Below are 20,721 nucleotides of genomic sequence, written 5' to 3'. Positions count from 1 at the left end.
TTTTGTTAGTATCAATGTGACTAATTCTAATTGTGCCAGATTTTCTCGTGTTCTTAATACTTAGTAAGAGTTATTTTCGTTGTAAAATATATCGATTTAAATATATATATATATATATATATATATATATATATATATATATATATATATATATATTCTTATATAATACCATTGCTTGTCTAAGTTAACCTGGTTTAAGTTTAATTTAAGATCCTACTGCTCAGGGAAATGTTAAAATGAGATAAATATTTTACCATCAAAGTTAAATTGATGAAAACTTTATATACAACTTGATACATACACTTTTTTTTTTTTCAGGCACTCTTCAAGGATCTCCAGCTATCCTAAGCGTGTCCATTTTGCAGCCATGTCTTCGAGCGGAACAGCTTCTTGTTACTGTCGATACCCATACAGGAATGTTACAATGTCATGTACCACAGTATGAGGCACCACTTGTGCCAGATATTCAGCAGGCGTTGAATTCGGATCGTGCCAAGTTGGAATCACTAATTTCAGAATTAAGGTACGTTTTATAGATCTTCATCTAGAAAGTGTTTTATTTTATTTATTTATAATCTGTTCTGAATTAAATAGATGCATTTCGCAATCTTAAGATAGTTGTTTAACAGTTACTCTTGAATTCAGTTCCTTGATTTTTGAGTTGATTTGTAGTTTAGCGTCCATTTCAGCAGCGAGGCTATATGAGACGTGGACCTATTGATAACGTGGATTCCGAACCACATGAGTTCCCGCCGGGAATCGAACTCGGGTCTCCCACGCCAAAGGCGCTAACAGCTTACTTGATTTTTGAATCAGAAGTACTTACGCCATATGAAATGAAGAAAGAAAATTGTCTAAGATAATATGAAGAAATAAATGTCGACTGAAAACAGGAAATAAGTGTTATTATTCAGTCCAAATTGTTTTATCTTCGCGAATTAAGGAATTGAAACCGTAATATATACAAAATGATAATGATACTTAGAAAGAAATGTAACCAAAAGGCTTGTACTCACCACAAAAAAATCTAAGATTAAGTAGCGCTTTCGGAAGATCCTTCCTCCATAATCAGCTTAAATCTAGTTCAAAGAAGATTCAAAACATGGAGGGGATTATGGGTAGATAAAAAATGGTTAAAAAGATTTAAAAATGTAGAGCACAAGTCTCCTGTCAAAAAAGAACACATGCAAATGGTCACTCACTTGTCACTGTTCACTATTTTTTCTTTACCTTCCAGACGGCGGAAATATATAGTAAAGAGGCTGCTCTAAATAACATTTATTTCACCTTTATTGATAATGTGATAATGATACCTGTTGTGCTGTATGATTGCGAAACATGATTTTAATTTGAGGGCAGAACGCAAACTGAAAGTATTTGAAAATAGAATTCTGAGGCAAATATTCGGATCCAAGAGCGACGGGAATGGGGTATGGTGGGAACTTTATAACGAGGAACGGTTAATTTATAGTTTCCCTAACATTGTTGGGATTGGTCATTAAATATGGGAGGCTTAGGCAGACAGGTCATGTAATCAAATTGGAAAAAAGACAATTAGGAAGATTGGGCACAATGTAGCAGAAATAGAAATGCAATTAGAAATTAGATCCAGTCAGTGAATGCTTTCATGAATGCAGCATTAAACCGTCTGGTTCCATAGTTCATAACCAACATAGTTAGATTTTTAAAATATGAAGTAGCGTTCTAGCTTTTGATGTGGGAGACGGGACTCTTATTTCAGATGGGAATACATGTAATTTGGCATGTTGAAACTTGAAGTCTATGTTTAACACATCTGTGTCTAAAGCAGGACTTGAATTCCAAGTAAACCGTGAAACCGATGCTGCATTGGATGTAACAGTTGCCACGATATTTTTGAATATGAAAATTTATGAATATGAAAGAATTACTTAATTGTACAGAGGCTGGTTCGTTTCCATGGAACAACTTGCAGACAGCGACACTTATCAAATCGGATTTCATAGTGCAACAGAACTGTACGCCTCGTGTATCAGTCTCTTTATAGCAGAGTGAAGCAGAGCAGAGTGAAGGTGTTTTAGGGGGCAAAATATCGAAGAAAGAAAAGAAAAGGAAAAAAAAAAAAAACTTTTTGGGAACGATAAATCAAGGCTGTTTCTGAGGCAAACTTTCGTACTTCCTGGGTAGTACGACAATATTGGAAGCACGGCGTTGTGCTGGAACGGGACGCTGTTAGTGTTATAATTAAATGTTACTCTCCATAGCTTCCTTCATAAACCCACATACCAATGAAACCGCACCCAAAGAGAACATGACTGAAATTCACTAGATCTGTGCTAAACAAGATCCGGGATATGATTGCCTGTGAGAATCCATTACCACAACGTGTTATAGCTAAATAATAAATGGATTAGAGTTTATCGTCTCTTTTAGCAGCAAGGCTATATGAGACGTTGATTTACAGCTTAACTTCGGATTTTTACCACATGAGCTCCGCCGGGAATTGAATCTGTGTCACACACGCCGAAGACGCGTACAGTGATGATATTCCCACGAGATTGCTCTTAATGAGAAACGATTGCGTGTAACCCAGTCAACCGTGAATCGTGCAATACGTCACAAACTAAGCTATAAATTGTCCGCAAAGCCATCGTGTGGCGTTAACACCACGGCATATCGCGGAACAAAAGAGCAAGAGTAGAAGTCTTTGTGAGCGCCACTTAGTTAATGACTACTGGAAATTTGTTGTGACAGTAGACAAAGTATGGATCATCTGCGAATTGAAAACTTGATCACCATCATCATCATCACGTAACTCCTAAGTGACAGTGAAAAAGTTCTGGCCAACACCTACAGAGGTATTGATTATAGACCGTTCTAACTTCGTGTGAAATGCAGAAAGTTTCTCGAAAGGTTTTGGCCTTTGCTACAGCGGGTTGCACAAGATTCGTAAGAACGAAAAATTGTCAAAATCAGCGCCGCTTCTTACCAAGAACATATCCTATCCTCAATTTACACATGCAAGATACCATTATTGTATGGCGACGACACTCATTGCGTGGAATTGCACCAAGTACAAAGCTTCAAATCACACGACCGAAACATCGCTGGTTTTCTACCGACGCAAGGTAGCTGTCCATTCAAGAATATTCCAGCTAAAAGTCCAGATACTAGTCCTATAGATTAGTGTTTTTGCCTCAAATAGTGCCTTTCATCACGTCATGTTCGGACGGTAACTGGCCTCTAGAAAGTCTACAAGCAGGAGTGGAGCACTGCTACAGTAGAAACTGCGATGTTGTGCATTGGTTTATACTGCCGCCATCATATCGATTGTAGTGGAGTGAAATATCTTTAGGAAATGGATCAGCTTTTTTACATGTTACAGTAACACTTTAACACTTCGGTAGTTGAAGTGTTTGAATGTGCAAAAATACAATTCCACACCTTAATCGAATTTGAAGATTTCCAAATAAAACGAGATTTTTAAACAGGATAAGATACGATTGAAATTTTTCATTTGAGAGTGATGTATTATTGTTTCAATGCTTTTTAACTGTTTTTTCCCTAATCTACCTTTTCCTGAAGTGGTGATTTGTCACAAATGCAAGGAGTAACAATTTGGTTTTACGGAAAGGTAAGGCTAAATTATATGTTAATATGTCTATCATACGTGTGGGTGTCATTAAATATTTTTTCTTGTGTGAAGGGCATATCCAGTTGCAAAGATGTGAACAGACTGGGAGAGATGGCCTAAATTCAGCTTAAATATAGAAGAGACTATGTAGATTCTACATTCTAAACGCAAATTGGCCTAAAATGGGTGGAACATAGTAAAAAAGAAGCACGAAACATTAATGTCAATGGGGAATCAATGAAAAATAAATATTTCCTTCACTTATCTCAAAACCCAAAGAGGGAGATGGCTAATTGAAAGGTTATTGCAAAGATATAATGAAGAGCTTAAAAAAGATGTATATAGCACGTAAGATAAATATGGATACGACGTCAAAAGTCAAGTTGTTTGAGCAAAATCAATATTAATGATAAAGTACATGCATCTTCTTCGAATTACCCAGGGCGCCTCACGCTGAGGTTACGTCCTTGAAATATTTCACATCTGGATTTGAAATCTCCAGACTCGATTTAGCACGCAACGTGACTTTTGACCTGATCACTGGACAGAGTTTGGTCCTTATGACAAATCGGATAGGTCCTTTGAAACTTGATCATTACCACCAAACTTAATCCTTCTCACCTTCTGCTGAAACAGCACCTTTTCTTCTTCATTATTTCTTTTAAATATTGAAAAATATAGGTCAGAGAATACGTAGCTGCAAGTCCCCTTTTAATGTACACTTCCTGTGTTGGTTATTTTGTTTTGACTCGCAGATTCACATATAATTTCGTATAGTCTGAAAAATACATATAGAATTTTGGCATTACAGGTATTGGATAACTCAGCGCCGATGTGAAAAGACATTGCAACATTTGCCTGCAACGCCTCATGAGAAACTTCCCTTACTGCATCACGCTGATCATCCAATGACCAAAATAGGACGACATCGAATGTATATAAGGTTGCATCGCCATCAGAACGTTATTTTGGTAAGTATTGGTAGAAGCTTGTTAAAAAGATAAAGATTTTCTGGGTCGAAAATATAGGGTTCACACTGGCCTTGAGACTGTAGGAAATGCTTCACAATATGCCGAAAGTCAAGGAAGTGACCATATCTTACAGACAAATCAAGGAAAATGCAATCAGATTTCATGAAAGTAGGGGGTGGGGGTGGCTCAGTGGTAGAGCGTTCACCTCCGGTGCTTGGGATCCCTGGTTCGATCCCAGCTCGCGCCCTGTGGACTTTGTGGTGGACAAACACCGTGCTCGTGGGTTTTCTCGGGTTCTCCCGTTTCCTCCCACTTTCTTCATTTCACTCATCTCCCACCATCACCGTCTCCTTTAGCCTAATCGGCATAATCGTGGTACGTTAAACTTAAAGATTTCATTTCATTTCATTTCATGAAAGTATTCAGAAAATTCGTGTTACTCAAGCGAAGTTAGCAATCATTAGAGCTGCTAACAGAAGATATGAAAGCACCTCAAAGAAACAACGCAGATCAAAAAGATTAAAAATGCTGTAAAAAGAAAATTATCTTTAGCAATGAAGAACTTTGGTTCGAGCGGTACCGAGTCCGATTCCCTGTGGGAACACTCGGTCAAAAAAGTGTAAAAGCTTTTTCAGGTAATTCATCCTGAGTGAAGTTTTTCTCGGTTTTCCTTATGCACACCAAGCAAATTTCCGGGATAGTACCTAACATGTAGGTCCCAGGTCGCTTCTTTTGCTTTCCTAATCCTTTCTTGGGAGCGCGGTGGCTCAGTGGTAGAGCGTTCACCTCCGGTGCTTGGGGTCCCTGGTTCGATTCCAGCTCGCGCCGTGTGGACTTTGTGGTGGACAAACACCGTGCTCGTGGGTTTTCTCGTGGTTCTCCCGTTTCCTCCCACTTTCTTCATTCCACCATTTCACTTATCTCTCATCATCACCGTCTTCTTTAGCCTAACCGGCATAACCGTGGGACGTAAAACTTAAAGATTTCCTAATCGTTTTTTCCTTCCCTTTCCTCGGATAGTGTACTCGCCGAAGGACGTCATCCCTCATACGTGACGGGCTAACATGACCGTAGATGCTGAAAGCCCAGAAATCTAATTCCTAATTCCTAAACCCTTCTAAAAATAAAGATGCTTTCGGAGGTGTTTAAACTTCAAGCTTTGAAAGATGAAAAACAAATTCTTATGCTACAGAAGAAGAAATGTTAGGTTTGTAGGTTATTCGAGGGAGGATCAGAAACTGAGGTTACAAGACTGATATTCCTGGAGTTTAGTCTGTTATAGGGGAATGAGGAGTATGCGGTAATTTTGATACATGGAGTTGGCAACTGTGCAGAGTTTCATTCACCTGCCATCTTGCGGCGCTAGTTGTAGTTTGGAGACTGGTTTGGAAAACTGGTGTCGCGAAGAAGTCCACTCAATTATTCGATTTCTGTGGGCGAAACATGTAACCGCGGCTGCAATTCACCGGCATCTGGTAAAGGTTTACGGAGAAACTGTAATGTCTCGTCAGCATGTCGCAGAATGGTGTCGAAAGTTTGCGGCTGGTAGAGAAAAGTCGCCGACAAGCACAGTTTCACTGGGACATCTCGACCACTCTCCCTACAGCCCAGACCTCACTCCAAGCGACTTTCACCGGTTCCTGCACTTGAAGAAACATCTAGGAGGCCGTTGCTTCGCTTCAGACGAGGAGGTGAAATACTTCTTGACAATGTGGCTGAACACGCAAGACAGGATTTTTACCAGGAGGGAATATTCAAACTCACCCCATAATGCAAGTGCTTCAACCGATATGGAGATTATGTCGAAGAATAATGTAATGTATGTAATATCTGTTGGCTGTATTGGTTATATGAAATACTATATACACGTATCACTACAGACTTTGTAACCTTACTTTCTGATCACTTCTCGTAGATAAATCAGAGATAGACCAAATTATAATGTCTGTGTACTTATGTTGAGTGTGTTTAGAATGGCGAGTTGTGTAATTAGTGCTTAGTACTAATGTTTTATTATATTTTAAATACAGAAAATTTGACTCCTTGTATTTGCAGTAAGAAAGCAATCTGATACCACTTAAAAATGAATAGGAGAGCATTTGGAGGGCTATTTAGACGGTGAAGGCCGATTAAAAAAAGAATGGATGTTTCTCTGTACTTTACCATAAATGATAATAGTGTATGCGGTGTTCCGGGTCAGGGAAAATTTATTTTCTCTGTCATGGAAATTTGAGGAAAAATAGGGAAATCAATATCAGAATTTCAGTATGAATCGTGAAGTAGCACAAGGAGGATACTGGCATTCGGTTTTGTGTGTAATTTCAAGTCACATTGGTGTTAAACATTTAAAATTTTCGATTTGAGTCTGATCTATACGTTATTGCCGCGAAATCCTTAATGGGAAAATTAACATCTTCGGTAATAATGGGATTAAAATAAATAATGCCAGGCTAGCACATATAATGGAATTCCCACGAACAATGTTTTAGTGTTAAAAAAAGAAAAGTGTTAGTTTCATGAATATTGTTATATATGTCAACTTTGTTTGTGGTTCGATATGTTATATGCTATACAGTATTTGCATGTGTTAGTACTCTTAGTAAATCCCGTTGCTGTCTCAAAAACTTGATTCAATTACATAGCTTTGTCACTAGTTTGAGTTGTTTAATTTCATTGCAAGATGACGTCAAGGTTGTATCTGAATTTTTTGCAAATGCATATATTCTATAGGAATTACGTGGTAAATAAATCTTAATATTAGTTCTAATGCAGTTTATTTTCCCCCCGTTTCAGATTGTAGAATTCAAGGAAAAGGAGAATAGTCCGTGTGAAATCGACTGTTCATTCTATTTAGCAGTTGTAAAGCATTCATCGATTGAAGATGATCCTCAGGATGATACGATAGAAACAGAAATACCAAAAATGTACCTGAAAGTATTAACACTCATTGAGTTTGACACTTTTGTTATTACACATGGACCATTTACGAGTGTTGATGGTAAGCTTTTTACTTGTTTATTTTTTTAAAATCCTGATTCAACTTCAAGGCTCATTCAATAAGTACCTGGAAAAATAGTAAAAAAATAAATAAATAAAAGAAAAATTTAAAATACAACCGTGAGTGTTTATGTGTGTTATTTTGTGATGTTATCGGGGGCGCGGTGGCTCAGTGGTAGAGCGTTCACCTCCGGTGCTTGGGGTCCCTGGTTCGATCCCAGCTCGCGTCGTGTGGACTTTGTGGTGGACAAACACCGTGCTCGTGGGTTTTCTCGGGGTTCTCCCGTTTCCTCCCATTTTCTTCATTCCACCATTTCACTCATTTCTCCTTATCACGTCTCCTTTAGCTTAACCGGCATAACCGTGGGACGTTAAACTTAAAGATTTCATTTCCTTTTTGTGATGTTATCCTAGAGCAATTCATAGCTGGGGTTGGGACTCATGTCATGCAGGGAACGCTGATTTTTTTGAATATGCAAATTCATGTCGACTCGTATATTCGTTAATATATTGAAACAAAGAACGTGAACAAATATAAATCAAAAAATAACAATTATGCAAATAAAAAAAATTTTAAAAAAATCCCTAAACCAAATTATAACAACTTAATTAGTGTTGACATATGTGAAAAAGATTACTGTAATATTACTTAAATGTAGTATTACTTAAAATTACGTACATTTAATCGAATCCTTTACCGATTCCATATAGTTGGCGTAATATGAAAAATTTCCTGTTAGAAAGCGATTGGGTAAGCCGATGCCTTTACTAATTGAAGATAATATACAACAACAATTAACCATTTCTATAAGGTTAAATGGAGAACACTTACGTGTTAAACAAAGCATTTACGCTCAGGTAACAAAACTTCCCTCAAAGTGTAATATTCTTTGGTGCCATGGAGACTTCAATCAACAGAGTCAAATGAATCTGAGCAGGGCCTCAATCCTGAATAATCAATAGGACAAGAGTTCCAGTAAGAGCAAAAATTTCGAATATTCTCAGTTTATACGGCAGTGGTGTCCTCTGGTTTGTGAGTCAAGACCTTTTCAGTTTATACTGTAAATACCTAGAACAATAATATTCTAACTATAGTCTTTTGACTTCTGTGTATATATTTCCGTTTTAACAAATTGTTTATGCTTTTAAAGTATCTCTCAACCCTGTTTAGTGGCCCGTCAAAGTAGGCTTTTATATTTGCATAGGTTTTCTCGTATGTAATTTTATGTACTTCATTTTGTGAAAAATTAAAGTTTTTCTATTTGTTAATGAATTTTTACAATAGTACGGTGACAACTATATGAGTCGAACACAAGGTTATGAGTGGACTGGGATGTTGAAACGAGGCATAACCGGTGTTGAAGATTCTTCTCGTCCAAGTCGCTTCTTTACTGCTGTCAGGAAAGTGTGCCGGTGGCTCCTCTAGCATGAACCTTTGCGAACATCAGTTCTGTTAGCTCAGATTTGGATACTGACTTAAAACATATCATAAATTACTTAAGAAAGGGGATGTAATAGAGGATGAGAACTGATATCTTATGCAATATTTATAGAATAGGAGGTTTGAATATTAATTAAACTCAACAAGTTTCAACTGACAAAACAAAGACTAGTTAGGTAGAAGGTAAAAGAGGGAGGAAGATAGATTAACTAAAATGATAGGAATGAGCATTAGCCTCAAATATTCCTGGTCCTTGTTGAAGTTGTAGTCGTCTGAGACTACGAATGGATTCTCCTATGTGTCTTCTCACTTTCTGGCTGGAAATTGATGAAATCAAATGAAGTTGACGTCTGGATAGGAATTCCATCAAAACTGCCAGGGGCAATGAATAAATTTGCTAAGTGAGTCATTCTCGATCTGAAGATGATGGTTTGAACACTTGTAGATTGCTTCTACTGCGATGAACTTCTTCTTCTATGGTTGAGGTATCTGGAACGAACTCTTCTGGAATTTGGTTGTAGTTTTCTTCTTCGATGTAGCTTTTTTGTAAAACTTGCAACAGCTACTCCGTTGAGGCATGTCTTCTGAAGTTTTGTTCAAATAGGACATTCACACTAAAAAAAAACTCTTGCAAAGCAGAAAGGAATGTGATGTGGAAAGAAAGGACACTAGTGTTATGTTTATTGGTTAATTTACAATGACGAAGTGAATATGAAGGGTACACAAATTCGTTTGAGAATGTACACTCAAGATTAAATGTTTTCTATAGGCTGAATTAATAATTTGAATGAATTTACAGACGTGTTCAAATTAGTTGACTCACTCTCGAAAACTGCAAAGTTGATGTAGGAGTCCTAATTTCAGAGTTCTAGAACATTTAATTTAATGGTTAAATCACCAATATAGGATCTTTCATTTGTTTACTGTACAGTTGAAGGGGTGTGATATCACCGTTGAACAGCAGATGGTATTAGTGAGGAGGGGAATTCTGAAAGTGGTGTTTCAGTTGTAGATAGCTATTATGGTTCCTATTAACAAGTTACAGTCTGAAATGTTGTGGTTGCTGTCGTAAGAAGTTAACGACATTCAAAGCATTCAACAGTTCGAATGGGCCAGTTTAAAATGATCATGACGTGTTTCGTGTATCAATCTTTTATTTTGTGTAGTCCTGTAATTGCAGCATAATGGAAAAGCGAAAATTTTTCTCCGCGTAAAATGGAAGTTAACAAAATACTTCTGGTGGAAATAAGATACACACGGCAATACATTGCTAGTAGAGTTGGGGTAGAACAAAAATCTGTGAGTAGAATCTCTGTTGAAATGAACAAGAGCCAAAATAGGGTTGGGAAGTGTGGGCGAAAACGAAAGCTATCGCTAAGAGGTATCAGAAAAGTAAAAAGATGGGCTCTGGGAAATAGAAATGCAACTTCTAATAGACTTAAGCATAAAAATGTCTGAGTATGGCGCAGATATTTGGAATGAAAGTGTTCGAAGAATTCTTTGTGGCGAGGGAATAAAAGCACACGGTCAAGAAAGAAAACAAAAATTAGAGTCTACTCCAATCATGGCAAAGAAGCGCCTCGAATGGGCACGAGGCCCAGAATATTGGACTGCTGACGATTGGAGAATAGTGTGTTTCAGTGATGAATCATTTATCTTTGTGTCTGATGAATGTTCACAATATGTACGACGTTGACCTGGCAGGAATTCAAGTTGGAATGTCTTTAATAAACCGTGAAGCATCCTACTTCAGTCATGGTCTGGGATATAATTTCCCGTCTTGGAGTCTGGAAGACTATATAGTAGAGGGGACAATGAAGCACGACCAACACCTACAAGTTCTTCAAGAAGAACTGTTTTCTCAGACTGCAGTCTGGTTTGATGATGTACTGTTCATCTATATGCATGATGAAACTCCATGCCACCGTGCCAAAGCTGTGACAAAATTCTTCCAGGACAACGAAATTAGTATTCTTCCATGGCCGGACACTAGTCATGATATGAACCGATTGAAAACCTTTGGAGTTTCATGAAAGAAAAGCTAAAGAAGAAACACGTTACAACCAAACATCAATTGATCGAGAAGGTCAACAATTTGTGGTATCATGATGCTGAATTGAAGGCTCATACTTAGGATGCCACAAAAAATAGAAGAGTTAATAAAGAATAAGGGATTTCATACGAAATATTAATCTTTGTGTGGGAGAGAATTTTCTTGTAAGTATTTGGTCTAGGAATTAATTCGCGCGGTTGGTACGCACACATTGAAGCTGTAGTACAAACACAAAATACATAAATACCTTAAGAAAAATATTGTCCATCGCTAGCCACCACTTTCGCCCATCTGTCAGGCAATGTACGGATTCCGTGGCGAAAGAAGTCCTCATCCTTGGAAGCGATCCAGTCAGAGACCCATGTTTCGATATCTTCTGAAGAAGTAAACCGCTGTCCAATCAAATCGTTGTTCATGCAATCGAACAAGTAGTAGTCCGAAGGAGCAACGTCTGGTGAATACGGCGGGTGGGGTAAAACTTCCCATCCGACATTTTCTAAATAGGTTTTGACCGGTTTTGCGACATGTGGGCGAGCGTTATCATGTTGAACAATAAGTTTATCATGTCTGTTCTCCCATTCTGGTCGTGTTCTGGCCAGAGCTTGCTTCAAACGCATTAATTGTCGTCGATAACGTTCTCCATTCATAGTTTCACCCGGTTGCAGCAGCTCATAGTACACCACACCTTTCATATCCCACCATATGCACAGCATAACCTTTGCACAGTGAATATCTCGTTTTGGTTGTGATGGACCTGGTTCACCTGGTTTCACCCAGGCCTTTTTTCGTTTAGGGTTCTCGTAATGGATCCACTTCTCATCACCCGTAATAATTCGATGCAGAAACCCCTTTCTGCTCTGTCGTTGAAGCAGCAATTCGCAAATGGTTTTTCGTCTTTCAACGTCTCTGTCTTTCAATTCATGTGGAACCCAATGTGACATCTTTTGAATCATTCCCATGGCTTTCAAGCGTTTGGAGACTGTTGTTTGATCAACGCCTAATGCTGCTGCAAGTTGTTCCTGCGTTTGACACGAATCCTGCTCGAGCAATGCTGTCAATTCTTCGTCTTGAAATTTTTTTGGCTGTCCAGCTCGCTCTTGGTCTGCCAAGCCGAAATCACCACTTCTAAACCGTGCAAACCACTTCTGACACGTTCGCTCAGCTAGAGCATGGTCACCATACACTTCCACCAAAATACGATGACTTTCAGTCGCACTTTTCTGCATGTTAAAGTAATGCAGCAGGACACCCCGCAAAAACACTTTATCAGGCACAAATTGCGCCATGTTCACTTAACTACAAACTGGTGTTGTTGACGCTTTAATCCACTGCCCTATACTACGAACGATACGCGATGACAGGGGTTTGCAACACATGTGTGGATACACGGAACTGTGGGACGCTCCGTTCGTTGCGCCATCTCTTGTCCACCCGCACGAATTAATTCCTAGACCAAATATTCCATTTCACTTTTTGTTTCCAATTTGGATATACACACTGTATAGTAATTATATTTGAATGTCATGTACGTATTTGTTTTATTGATATTGAAAAGCATATGCCACACCCACTAGAAATTAGGACAGAGTTACAAGGTAGTAATTTGGACTAAGTTCAAACGTATTTTCTTTCATAATATTGTAAGAACAGTAAAATATTCAGAAACTGAATGTTGAGTCTAATAATTTGAACCCGTCTATAAAGTATTTTTTTTTTTTTTTTTTCAAAATGAATCAAACTGTTCAATTGTCTTGCTTTCAGTGTTTTACACAATACAGCAGTAACATAAATTATTACATGTTGCTTCACAAAAGCAACATTCCTAAAACAGAAGACTTGTTACAGAAAAATCAGGTCCACGTTTTGTCAAAATTTTGCACGTCATGAGCGATATGATGGGCTAAACCCACACTCACGTTCGCCTGTGAAGCAAGTCTATATACAGTAATACGCCGGTGTAAGAATACCACTATCTTGCGCTAGGGTCCATGCGTGCCAGTTTTCATTGGCTTTAGGATGCCATTACAAAATAATAAACCTATAACAATCACGATTGTGTTTTAGATACATATACAGCCTTTTCAGTTATTATTGAATGATCCTTATATATTGGTTATTTTAAAACTATTATTTATTTTCGAAGCTAATTTTTTGTCTTTCTTTGCTGCTTTCGTCATGGTCATTTAAGAAGGATAAATATGTTTGGAAGTTATCTGTATATATAAAGTTGTCAAGATCGGAAAATACCTCCCAGTGGATGAAAACCCGTTTTTGTGTGTGTGTGTGACGACGTTCCTCGTTTTCTTCTTCTCTCTGTACCAGTGGCATATTTACGATTTTGTTTCGGGGGGAAGGCTTTGCCTGAAAATGTGAAAATTCTGCAAGATATTTCATGTACTTTACTATAGTAAGTAAGATTTCGGGGGAGGGGGGCTTAAGCCCGGAAGCTCCCCCCTAAATATGCCACTGCTCTCTACTAAAGTTTTATCTAGGTTATTCTTTAGTTTTTACTTGCAAAGTTATTAAATAGTTTGACAAAAGCCTGAGAGTTGGCTGTAAGTTAGCTCAGCCTAAAAATAACCTATTTAAAAGACTTAAGGAAAATTATATTTGCGTTACACATATTGCACTCAGGGAGGTTTCATGTGGACACCCTCTACATATAAAAATTAGATTAAGTTTATAATTTGTGTATCGTATAAAGTGAAGGGACTGAATTTAGTTAGTACTTTGTTGTTGATCAGTAAAATATATTAATAGAAACTTGAATTGTTTAGGTGTGAGAATTGTTTTCGTATTGCTAATCTTGAGAAAACATTGTGATGATATGTTTCTTATTAGATCAATGTGAGAAAGCAGGAACAAAGAGGAAACCAACAGGAAAATTAGAATCTGGACATAGGCGCACGAAACATCCTGCATATTTTATTCCACAGTTAGCTCATGTTGTGGCTCTTTGTGACGAGAGAATACCATTTGTTACTTTGGCTCAAGAGGTAAGTTGCTGTTACAGGTAGATTTAGTATGCAAGTGCAGGAGGAAAATAAATGAGTTTGTTAGTGATATTAGTTGATCAACAGAGCCACCCATATTATCTTTATTTATTTGATAATTATGCTTTAACTTTTTGCAACTTTTAAATTACTTTTTAACATAAATAGTGGAGCGCAAATATTATTCTAAGTAAGACATAACAATTCATTTGATATCAATAGACTGAAAGCAAATGATGTTTTTCAATATCTTTTTTTTTGTGTGTGTGTGTGTGTGTGTGTGTGTGTGTGTGTGTGTGTGTGTGTGTGTGTGTGAAGTAAAGTAGGTTTATAAGGTGGTGTAAAGTTATACAAGTACACTCTGCAATAAAGAACAAAACAGTGCTTAACAATGACAATTTAGTCTCTGCTTCATTCTCAATATCTTCCTTTGCACTACTCTGAAGAAGTAGGTCGTTAATTGCAAGTTTTAGGTGATTCTCAAGATTTGCTTCACGGGGGCACCGTGGCTCAGTGGTAGAGCGCTCATCTCTGGTACTTGGGGTCCCTGGTTCAATCCCCGCCAAGTAAGTTTGTGATGGACAACTTCGTGCTTGTGGGTTTTCTCGGGGGTACTTCCGTTTCCTCCCACTTTCTTATTCCACCAATTCTTTCATTATTATTATTATTATTATTATTATTATTATTATTATTATTATTATTATTATTATTCACTTGCTTTAATTATTGTCTCGCTTAGCCTAACGGGCATATACGTGGGACGTTAAACTCAAAAACTTCATTTTATTCTTAAGATTGGCTTCTGTCAGACAAGACGTTTTAGAATTCAAACTCCAGTTGAGCAAAGAAACGCTCCTCTCAGCTGAACCAGATAAATAAAATGTTCTGATTCAAAGTATGTACTGACTATGAAACAGTTAAACTCCACATACTGTAACTTTATTTTAATTGTATTTGTAATAGAATTACAGTCTTATTTTTAAATTCTTAAGTTCGAAATTTCTGAATAGCTATGTGAGAAAACAATTATGCACTCTGAAGTATCCATTGTTGGAATGATTAGCTTTGTGTTGTTGCTGAAAATAAATTTAATGTTTGGTTACAATAATTCCAGTAACAAATAGGCAGTTAATTTTCTAAGAATTATTCGTTTTTTAAAATAAAGAAATGTGTTATTTGTTTTAAATTAGTGTTATCTGGAATTCTTGGATAACCAAAATCATGTTCAGCGTAAAAGTTATACACTGACCAGGCACAACAATATGATCATCTACATAACATTTGGTATGTCCAGCTTTGGCTCGCAGGGCAGCAGCAATGCAGTTTGGCATGGAAGCAATTAGAACTTGGTAGATGGCTGTATAGACAATGCGAATCACATCAGCAAACATGTTACTTAATTCCTGTAAATTCCGCGGAGTGGGTCTGTGAGGTTGCATCAATTGTGCAATGACATTTCAAAGGTGTTCAATTGGATTAAGAACGAGAGTGTTTAGGGGTCATTGCAGTAGTTAAAATTCATCACTGTGCTCCTCGAACCACTGCAGAACAAATTGGCCTTGTGACAAGAAGCATTGTTCTGCTGAAAGATTGCATTCCCAGCTGGAAAATATGACTGATATAAATGGAAGTATGTAGTCATCGATGATCTTCCGATAGCTAGGAGCCGTCATGGTGATCTCCACACGCATTAGCGGGCCCATGGAGGGCCATGTAAAGGTTCCCCAAACCATAATGGAACCACCAATGGTCTGTCATTTAATTCTGCAGGTCTCGAGCATCTGTTCCCTTGGAAGACGACGGATTCTAATTTGACCATTGATGTAATGAAAGTAGTACCATTGAAGTTGTTATGAAGAATGCCGTGCGGTTAACATTGGTACATGTGTGGGACGTCGGCTGCGGAAACTCATATCTAACAGTGTACGATGAAGTCTGTGCTCAGGCACACTTGTGTTTTGTTCACTGTTGAAATCTACTGTTAATTGTGCGATATTTTGCACTCTATCTTATTTTACCCACCTCGACAGTCTATGACGTTAATGAGGTATGGTCGGCCCGTGTCTTGTGGTTTGTGGCTGGTTTGACCGTCCTTCTCCATCTTTGAAAGACACTAACCACTGCAGCTCGCGAACTCTCGATAAGTTGTGCTGTTTCTAAAATGCTCGTTTCCAACCATCTAGTCATCACAATCTGGCCCTTATTCAAACTCTGATACGTCCCCGGACTTCTCGAGTCTACGAGTAAGTATTGCACTAATGGTCGATTGAGATTCCTATCACCTCCTGGCGAAAAGTTGTGTGTGTCCTGTGCCTCTTACGCCAACCCAGCGACGTCATTGAAAAGGTAATGGTTGATCATAATGTTTTGGTTGGTCAGTATATGTCTATAACAGTGATCGTCAAACCATCGATCACGAGCTACTAGCAGCTCGCGGAAACATTTTCGGTAGATAACTTTAACGCTTCGGTTCATATTTACTAGAAATGTAAGTTTATAGGCAATATACAAATGTATTTTTTTTTGTTTGTTTTATTGGTTGGTAGCTCACGGTAGGAATTAAAAACGGTACGGTAGCTCAGAAGCTTCATAAGTTTGGCGACCACTGGTCTATAGTGTTGTTGTGCTTTTCATGCTTTTGGGTTGCTCTTTTGGTCAACTAATTGGGGATGTTATAACATTCCGTCTTCATACTAAAACTGTTAAATGTTTAACTTCAGGGATTGATTTCAATTTGGGGACGGTTTGCGTTCTTGAATGTATTACCAGATTTTAGAACTAATAATTGTAGATGTAGCATTCATTTGTGCTACATCTGAATATATTTCTGTTTGTGCTTAAGTTAAAAATAGCACTACTTATTTAGTACACATTGCAATTATTTGTAATGGATCATCGAATGAATAAACAACAGTGTATTATTGTGAAATCTTATTGCAAGTATGGGGAAAGTTTTGCAGAAGAAATTCGCGAATTGGACAGTGACGAAAATTGGCACCGAGATCGTGCAACTTACATCCCTTTGGGGTTTTGTGCTTCGCGTCTGCTTCAACAAATCAACCAACGTTCCTTAGCTGAAGAAGGAGATTGTGCTCATCATTGAAGGAATTAAGTCGTAAATATTCGAAAAAGTAAAATTTCGTCAAAAGAATAAGAGTATGCCAGATTTGTCAGGTATTTTCATTTTGTCACAACATGTACTACTTATAAAATTAAAATATCATTAACTTTGTATTGCGGCAGAGGTTGGTCCGTACTTATGCCACAAGCATTAGTAGCGCCACCCAGCACGAAATAGATTACCTTATGTACTGTACACATTTATTTATCCGTGACAGGTATGATGATCGTTCGTCGACTAAAAAGTGACCCCTACTGGAAAGGCTATATAATGGCGATTTCCAACTCCAAACCTAGTTATTGTGCAATCAATATGCGTAGGAAAATGGATTCACCTTATCGAAGAATGACGTAGAAACGTGTGTTGAAAGACGTGCTAGGGACAGGAAAGGCAAGGAGTGGGACGATTCCTGTAAGGCAAAAACAAGCAAACTCCCGTCCTGCTACAAGCTATACGTTATCTACATAGGTACTATCCAGGAAGTATATGCTCTCGTCATAGGGAACACCCAGGTACACGGAGAGGTTGGAACATCCCCTAAGACACCTAACACCATAATTCATCTGGGGTTGGAGAAGCGTTGAATGGAACGTGTCCACAAACTCTTGCCAAAATAATTTTCAGAACGTTGCACCAATTATCAGCGACTCAGGGGACACAATCTGGCGGGTGATAGATAGAAATATTTTGTTATACTGAACGAGGCATATGTGTATCGTAAATGATTATAACAAATAGCATGCAATCTTCTACAGATAACATGGTGTTAGATTCACGAAGATGGTACCGTGAATGTAGGAAAAGTTTTGTAATGAATTCATAATCATAGCTAGTTTCTGCTACAATGGGAAGTTACAGATGCACCGAGTCGCCAAAAATGCCAGAGTGAATTCCAGTTAAAAGACAACATTCTGACACCAATTTATTGCCATGACATTCCTTAACTACATGGAAGGATGATAAATCAGGTTGCTGTTATCAAGACAAGGCATTCAGTCATACTTCTTATTCGACAGACTTTTTCTTTCCCCAGATAACAGAAGAAACTAATTTTTGTACCATTCCCTTCATCTACATTTATGTGAAATCTCCGAGTGTGTCACCGTTGGATCTCGCACTATTGAGACCTGCAGAAAGTGTGAAGAGGAGTGGTTGCAAGTGGACTGTGTACTAGCCTCCTCTCGATTGAAAAATTTAAAGCCGCGCGATAACCAGAAATCACGGCCAGCAAATAGAGCATTATCGGTAGTGGTATCATAAATCTAGGGTAGCGCATCTCGAATCCGTCACTAAAGATCGAAAACAACTTCTATATGCTCTTTAGGAAAAAGTAAATCGTGCTGTTTTATTGGACCTTTAGTAATCGTACTTGCAATTTCTTATCCGATAAGTATAATATCATGACTAAGGTTTTAATTGGGATGCTATGGTTTCCTTTGTAGCTAACAAATAGAGAAATCGCTCACCAAGGCCTTCAGGTTGAAGCGGGTGCAACAGCATTGGTTCTTCGCCTAGTTCAGCTTCCAACACCTGCAGGAGTTGATCCCGCAGATCTGTATCCACTGCTTAAAAGACTACTTTCTGTGTCCATACGGGCGCAGGGAAAAGCTGGCAAGACCTGGATGGCTGAGTTTGTGTTCTACGGTAGTCCTTTGACCAGTACTCATCCGAAGGAGTTGGGTAGGTATCGGTTTCTTGTACTATACCAGACTGGTTACACTTTAATACTTCTATTTAGATAAAATATGAAATACAATAACCAAGCATAAACTAAAAATTTAGGATAATGTAGTTTTCAATGTGGATATAACTTCGGTTCTAAAAATGTGTCTAGGCTTTGTTACTGTTATAAGATAAAAAACTAGAAATAAGCATGATTTACAAAGTAGTGTTAAATAAGAATCTAATATTCTATTTGCGTGGTAATTTTATTATTGTTAATATGAAAGTTAGAAAAAGTTAATGGGTTCTTGTGTGATTTCACGTTGCGATGGTGAACTGAGGTTATGAAAAATGTACTGAATAAGGTTTTGTAACTGCAACATTTAAAGTTGAGTATTGTACACTGATGAGAAATAAAGTACTGTGGTGTTATACCGAACAAGGTGTTTCAAACTATAGCAGAGTGCACACCGAACCGTGAAAACTGAAACCATGAATAAGCCGTGGATTTCGTACAGACGGTTTCACAATAAGAGAACCTCAATTCGTGGAAATCGACGGAACACCCACACGGCTCTGTCCCTTGTCAACATGCCATAAATCTAAGAAAACAATAGGCGACCCTCGGTTGGAAAGAGAAAAAGGAAGTTGCCAAATGTCCCCTTTTCTCCAGATTTCATTTCTTTAATTTGTCACAAAAAGTAATAATATTATGTCTTTATTTCACTTTTTTTTTTCTTTCTTTCTTGTTTCTCTACTTAATGACATCGGACATCTGGCAATAACCACCAACCACCGTCCTAACAACAGTTGGGTTGCACTTTTGGTAGTGCTATGAGAGAAGGCTCTTATGTTTTGAAATGGACAATAAGCCATGAACAAACCTAAAAGAAGCCACGAATTTCGTTGTCAAACCTTAAAAGTCTAAATAAATTTGTGGGTGTGTTTTATCCCCGTTTTTTGTATGTACAGTTGACATCGTAAAGTTGAATGAGAACAAGTTTAATTATTCCAGTGCAACATACCGACTGTCGTGCGAGCCTTAGGTCCCGTCCACGTTTTGATCCCGCTTTAGGCGGTTTTTGTCGTCGTTATGGTGTTACTTTTATAAACTTTCCGATCGTCAAATTTTTGGACCATGAAAACCATGGATTTAGGATTTAGATTTCTGGGGTTTCGGCATCTATGGCCATGTTAGCCCGTCACATTTCAGGGATGGCGATTGCACTGTCCGGGGAAAGGGAAGGAAGGAAGTGACCTGAAACCTATATGTTAGGTACCATCCCGGCATTTGCCTGGTGTGAATGAGGAAAACCTCATTCAGGATTGCTGGCCTGAAAAAGCTTTTTACACTTTTTCGACCGAGCGTCCCCACCAGGAATCGAACCCGGGACCTCGCACCAAAGGCGAGAGCGTTAGCAATTACGCTACGCGGGGCCATGTGAAAACCGTAGAATATGTAGTGACATTGGTGTAACTAACTTAAGGATAGGCCACTTACTTATTGGCTTAATTTTATATTGTTGAGCCGGTCATAAGTTTAATTTACACAAATTTATTTGTTCCTTGTCTCTACTTAAAGTATTACAATCTCAAGAACACAAATTGGGATAGCATCATCAATAGTTTTACTCGAAAACGTAATTTATTGTGAAGTGTATCACTCCTTGTTATGTCGAAGATTGCAAATGTGCCGAGAGCTCCTTCGTGGCTAAGCGGTTAGCGTACGCGCGTTTGACGTGGGGGACCCTGGTTTGGCGGGAGCTCGTGGTTCGGATTCCACGTTAATCAGTAGGTCCTGTCTCATATAGCTCGATGCTTAAAGGGGTGTTAAATTCAAAATCAACTCAACTCAACGCAAATGTACAAA

The 20,721-nt window shown here is 38.1% G+C and overlaps 1 protein-coding gene across 2 annotated transcripts in view; it reads left to right on the top strand.

The window, feature by feature from the left end:
• Nucleotides 1-20,721, top strand: part of MED14 (mediator complex subunit 14) — a 155,682-nt gene that overhangs the window by 68,672 nt on the left and 66,289 nt on the right. For both annotated transcript variants that reach the window (XR_014131246.1, XM_081756032.1), the window contains exons 11-15: nt 319-523; nt 4,425-4,584; nt 7,378-7,582; nt 13,917-14,071; nt 18,632-18,869. Coding sequence is in view for 1 of the 2 variants with exons in the window: in XM_081756032.1 (XP_081612158.1) it covers nt 319-523; nt 4,425-4,584; nt 7,378-7,582; nt 13,917-14,071; nt 18,632-18,869 (963 nt within the window). In the remaining variant the exon portion in view is untranslated. The remainder of the gene's footprint in view (nt 1-318; nt 524-4,424; nt 4,585-7,377; nt 7,583-13,916; nt 14,072-18,631; nt 18,870-20,721) is intronic.

The sequence above is a fragment of the Thermobia domestica genome, chromosome 4 (genome assembly GCF_964235325.1).
Source record: "Thermobia domestica chromosome 4, izTheDome1.hap1.1, whole genome shotgun sequence".
Classification (NCBI taxonomy): domain Eukaryota; kingdom Metazoa; phylum Arthropoda; class Insecta; order Zygentoma; family Lepismatidae; genus Thermobia; species Thermobia domestica.
The sequence above is the reverse complement of the archived record's forward strand: the minus strand, read 5'-3'. Positions and strand labels throughout refer to the sequence as shown.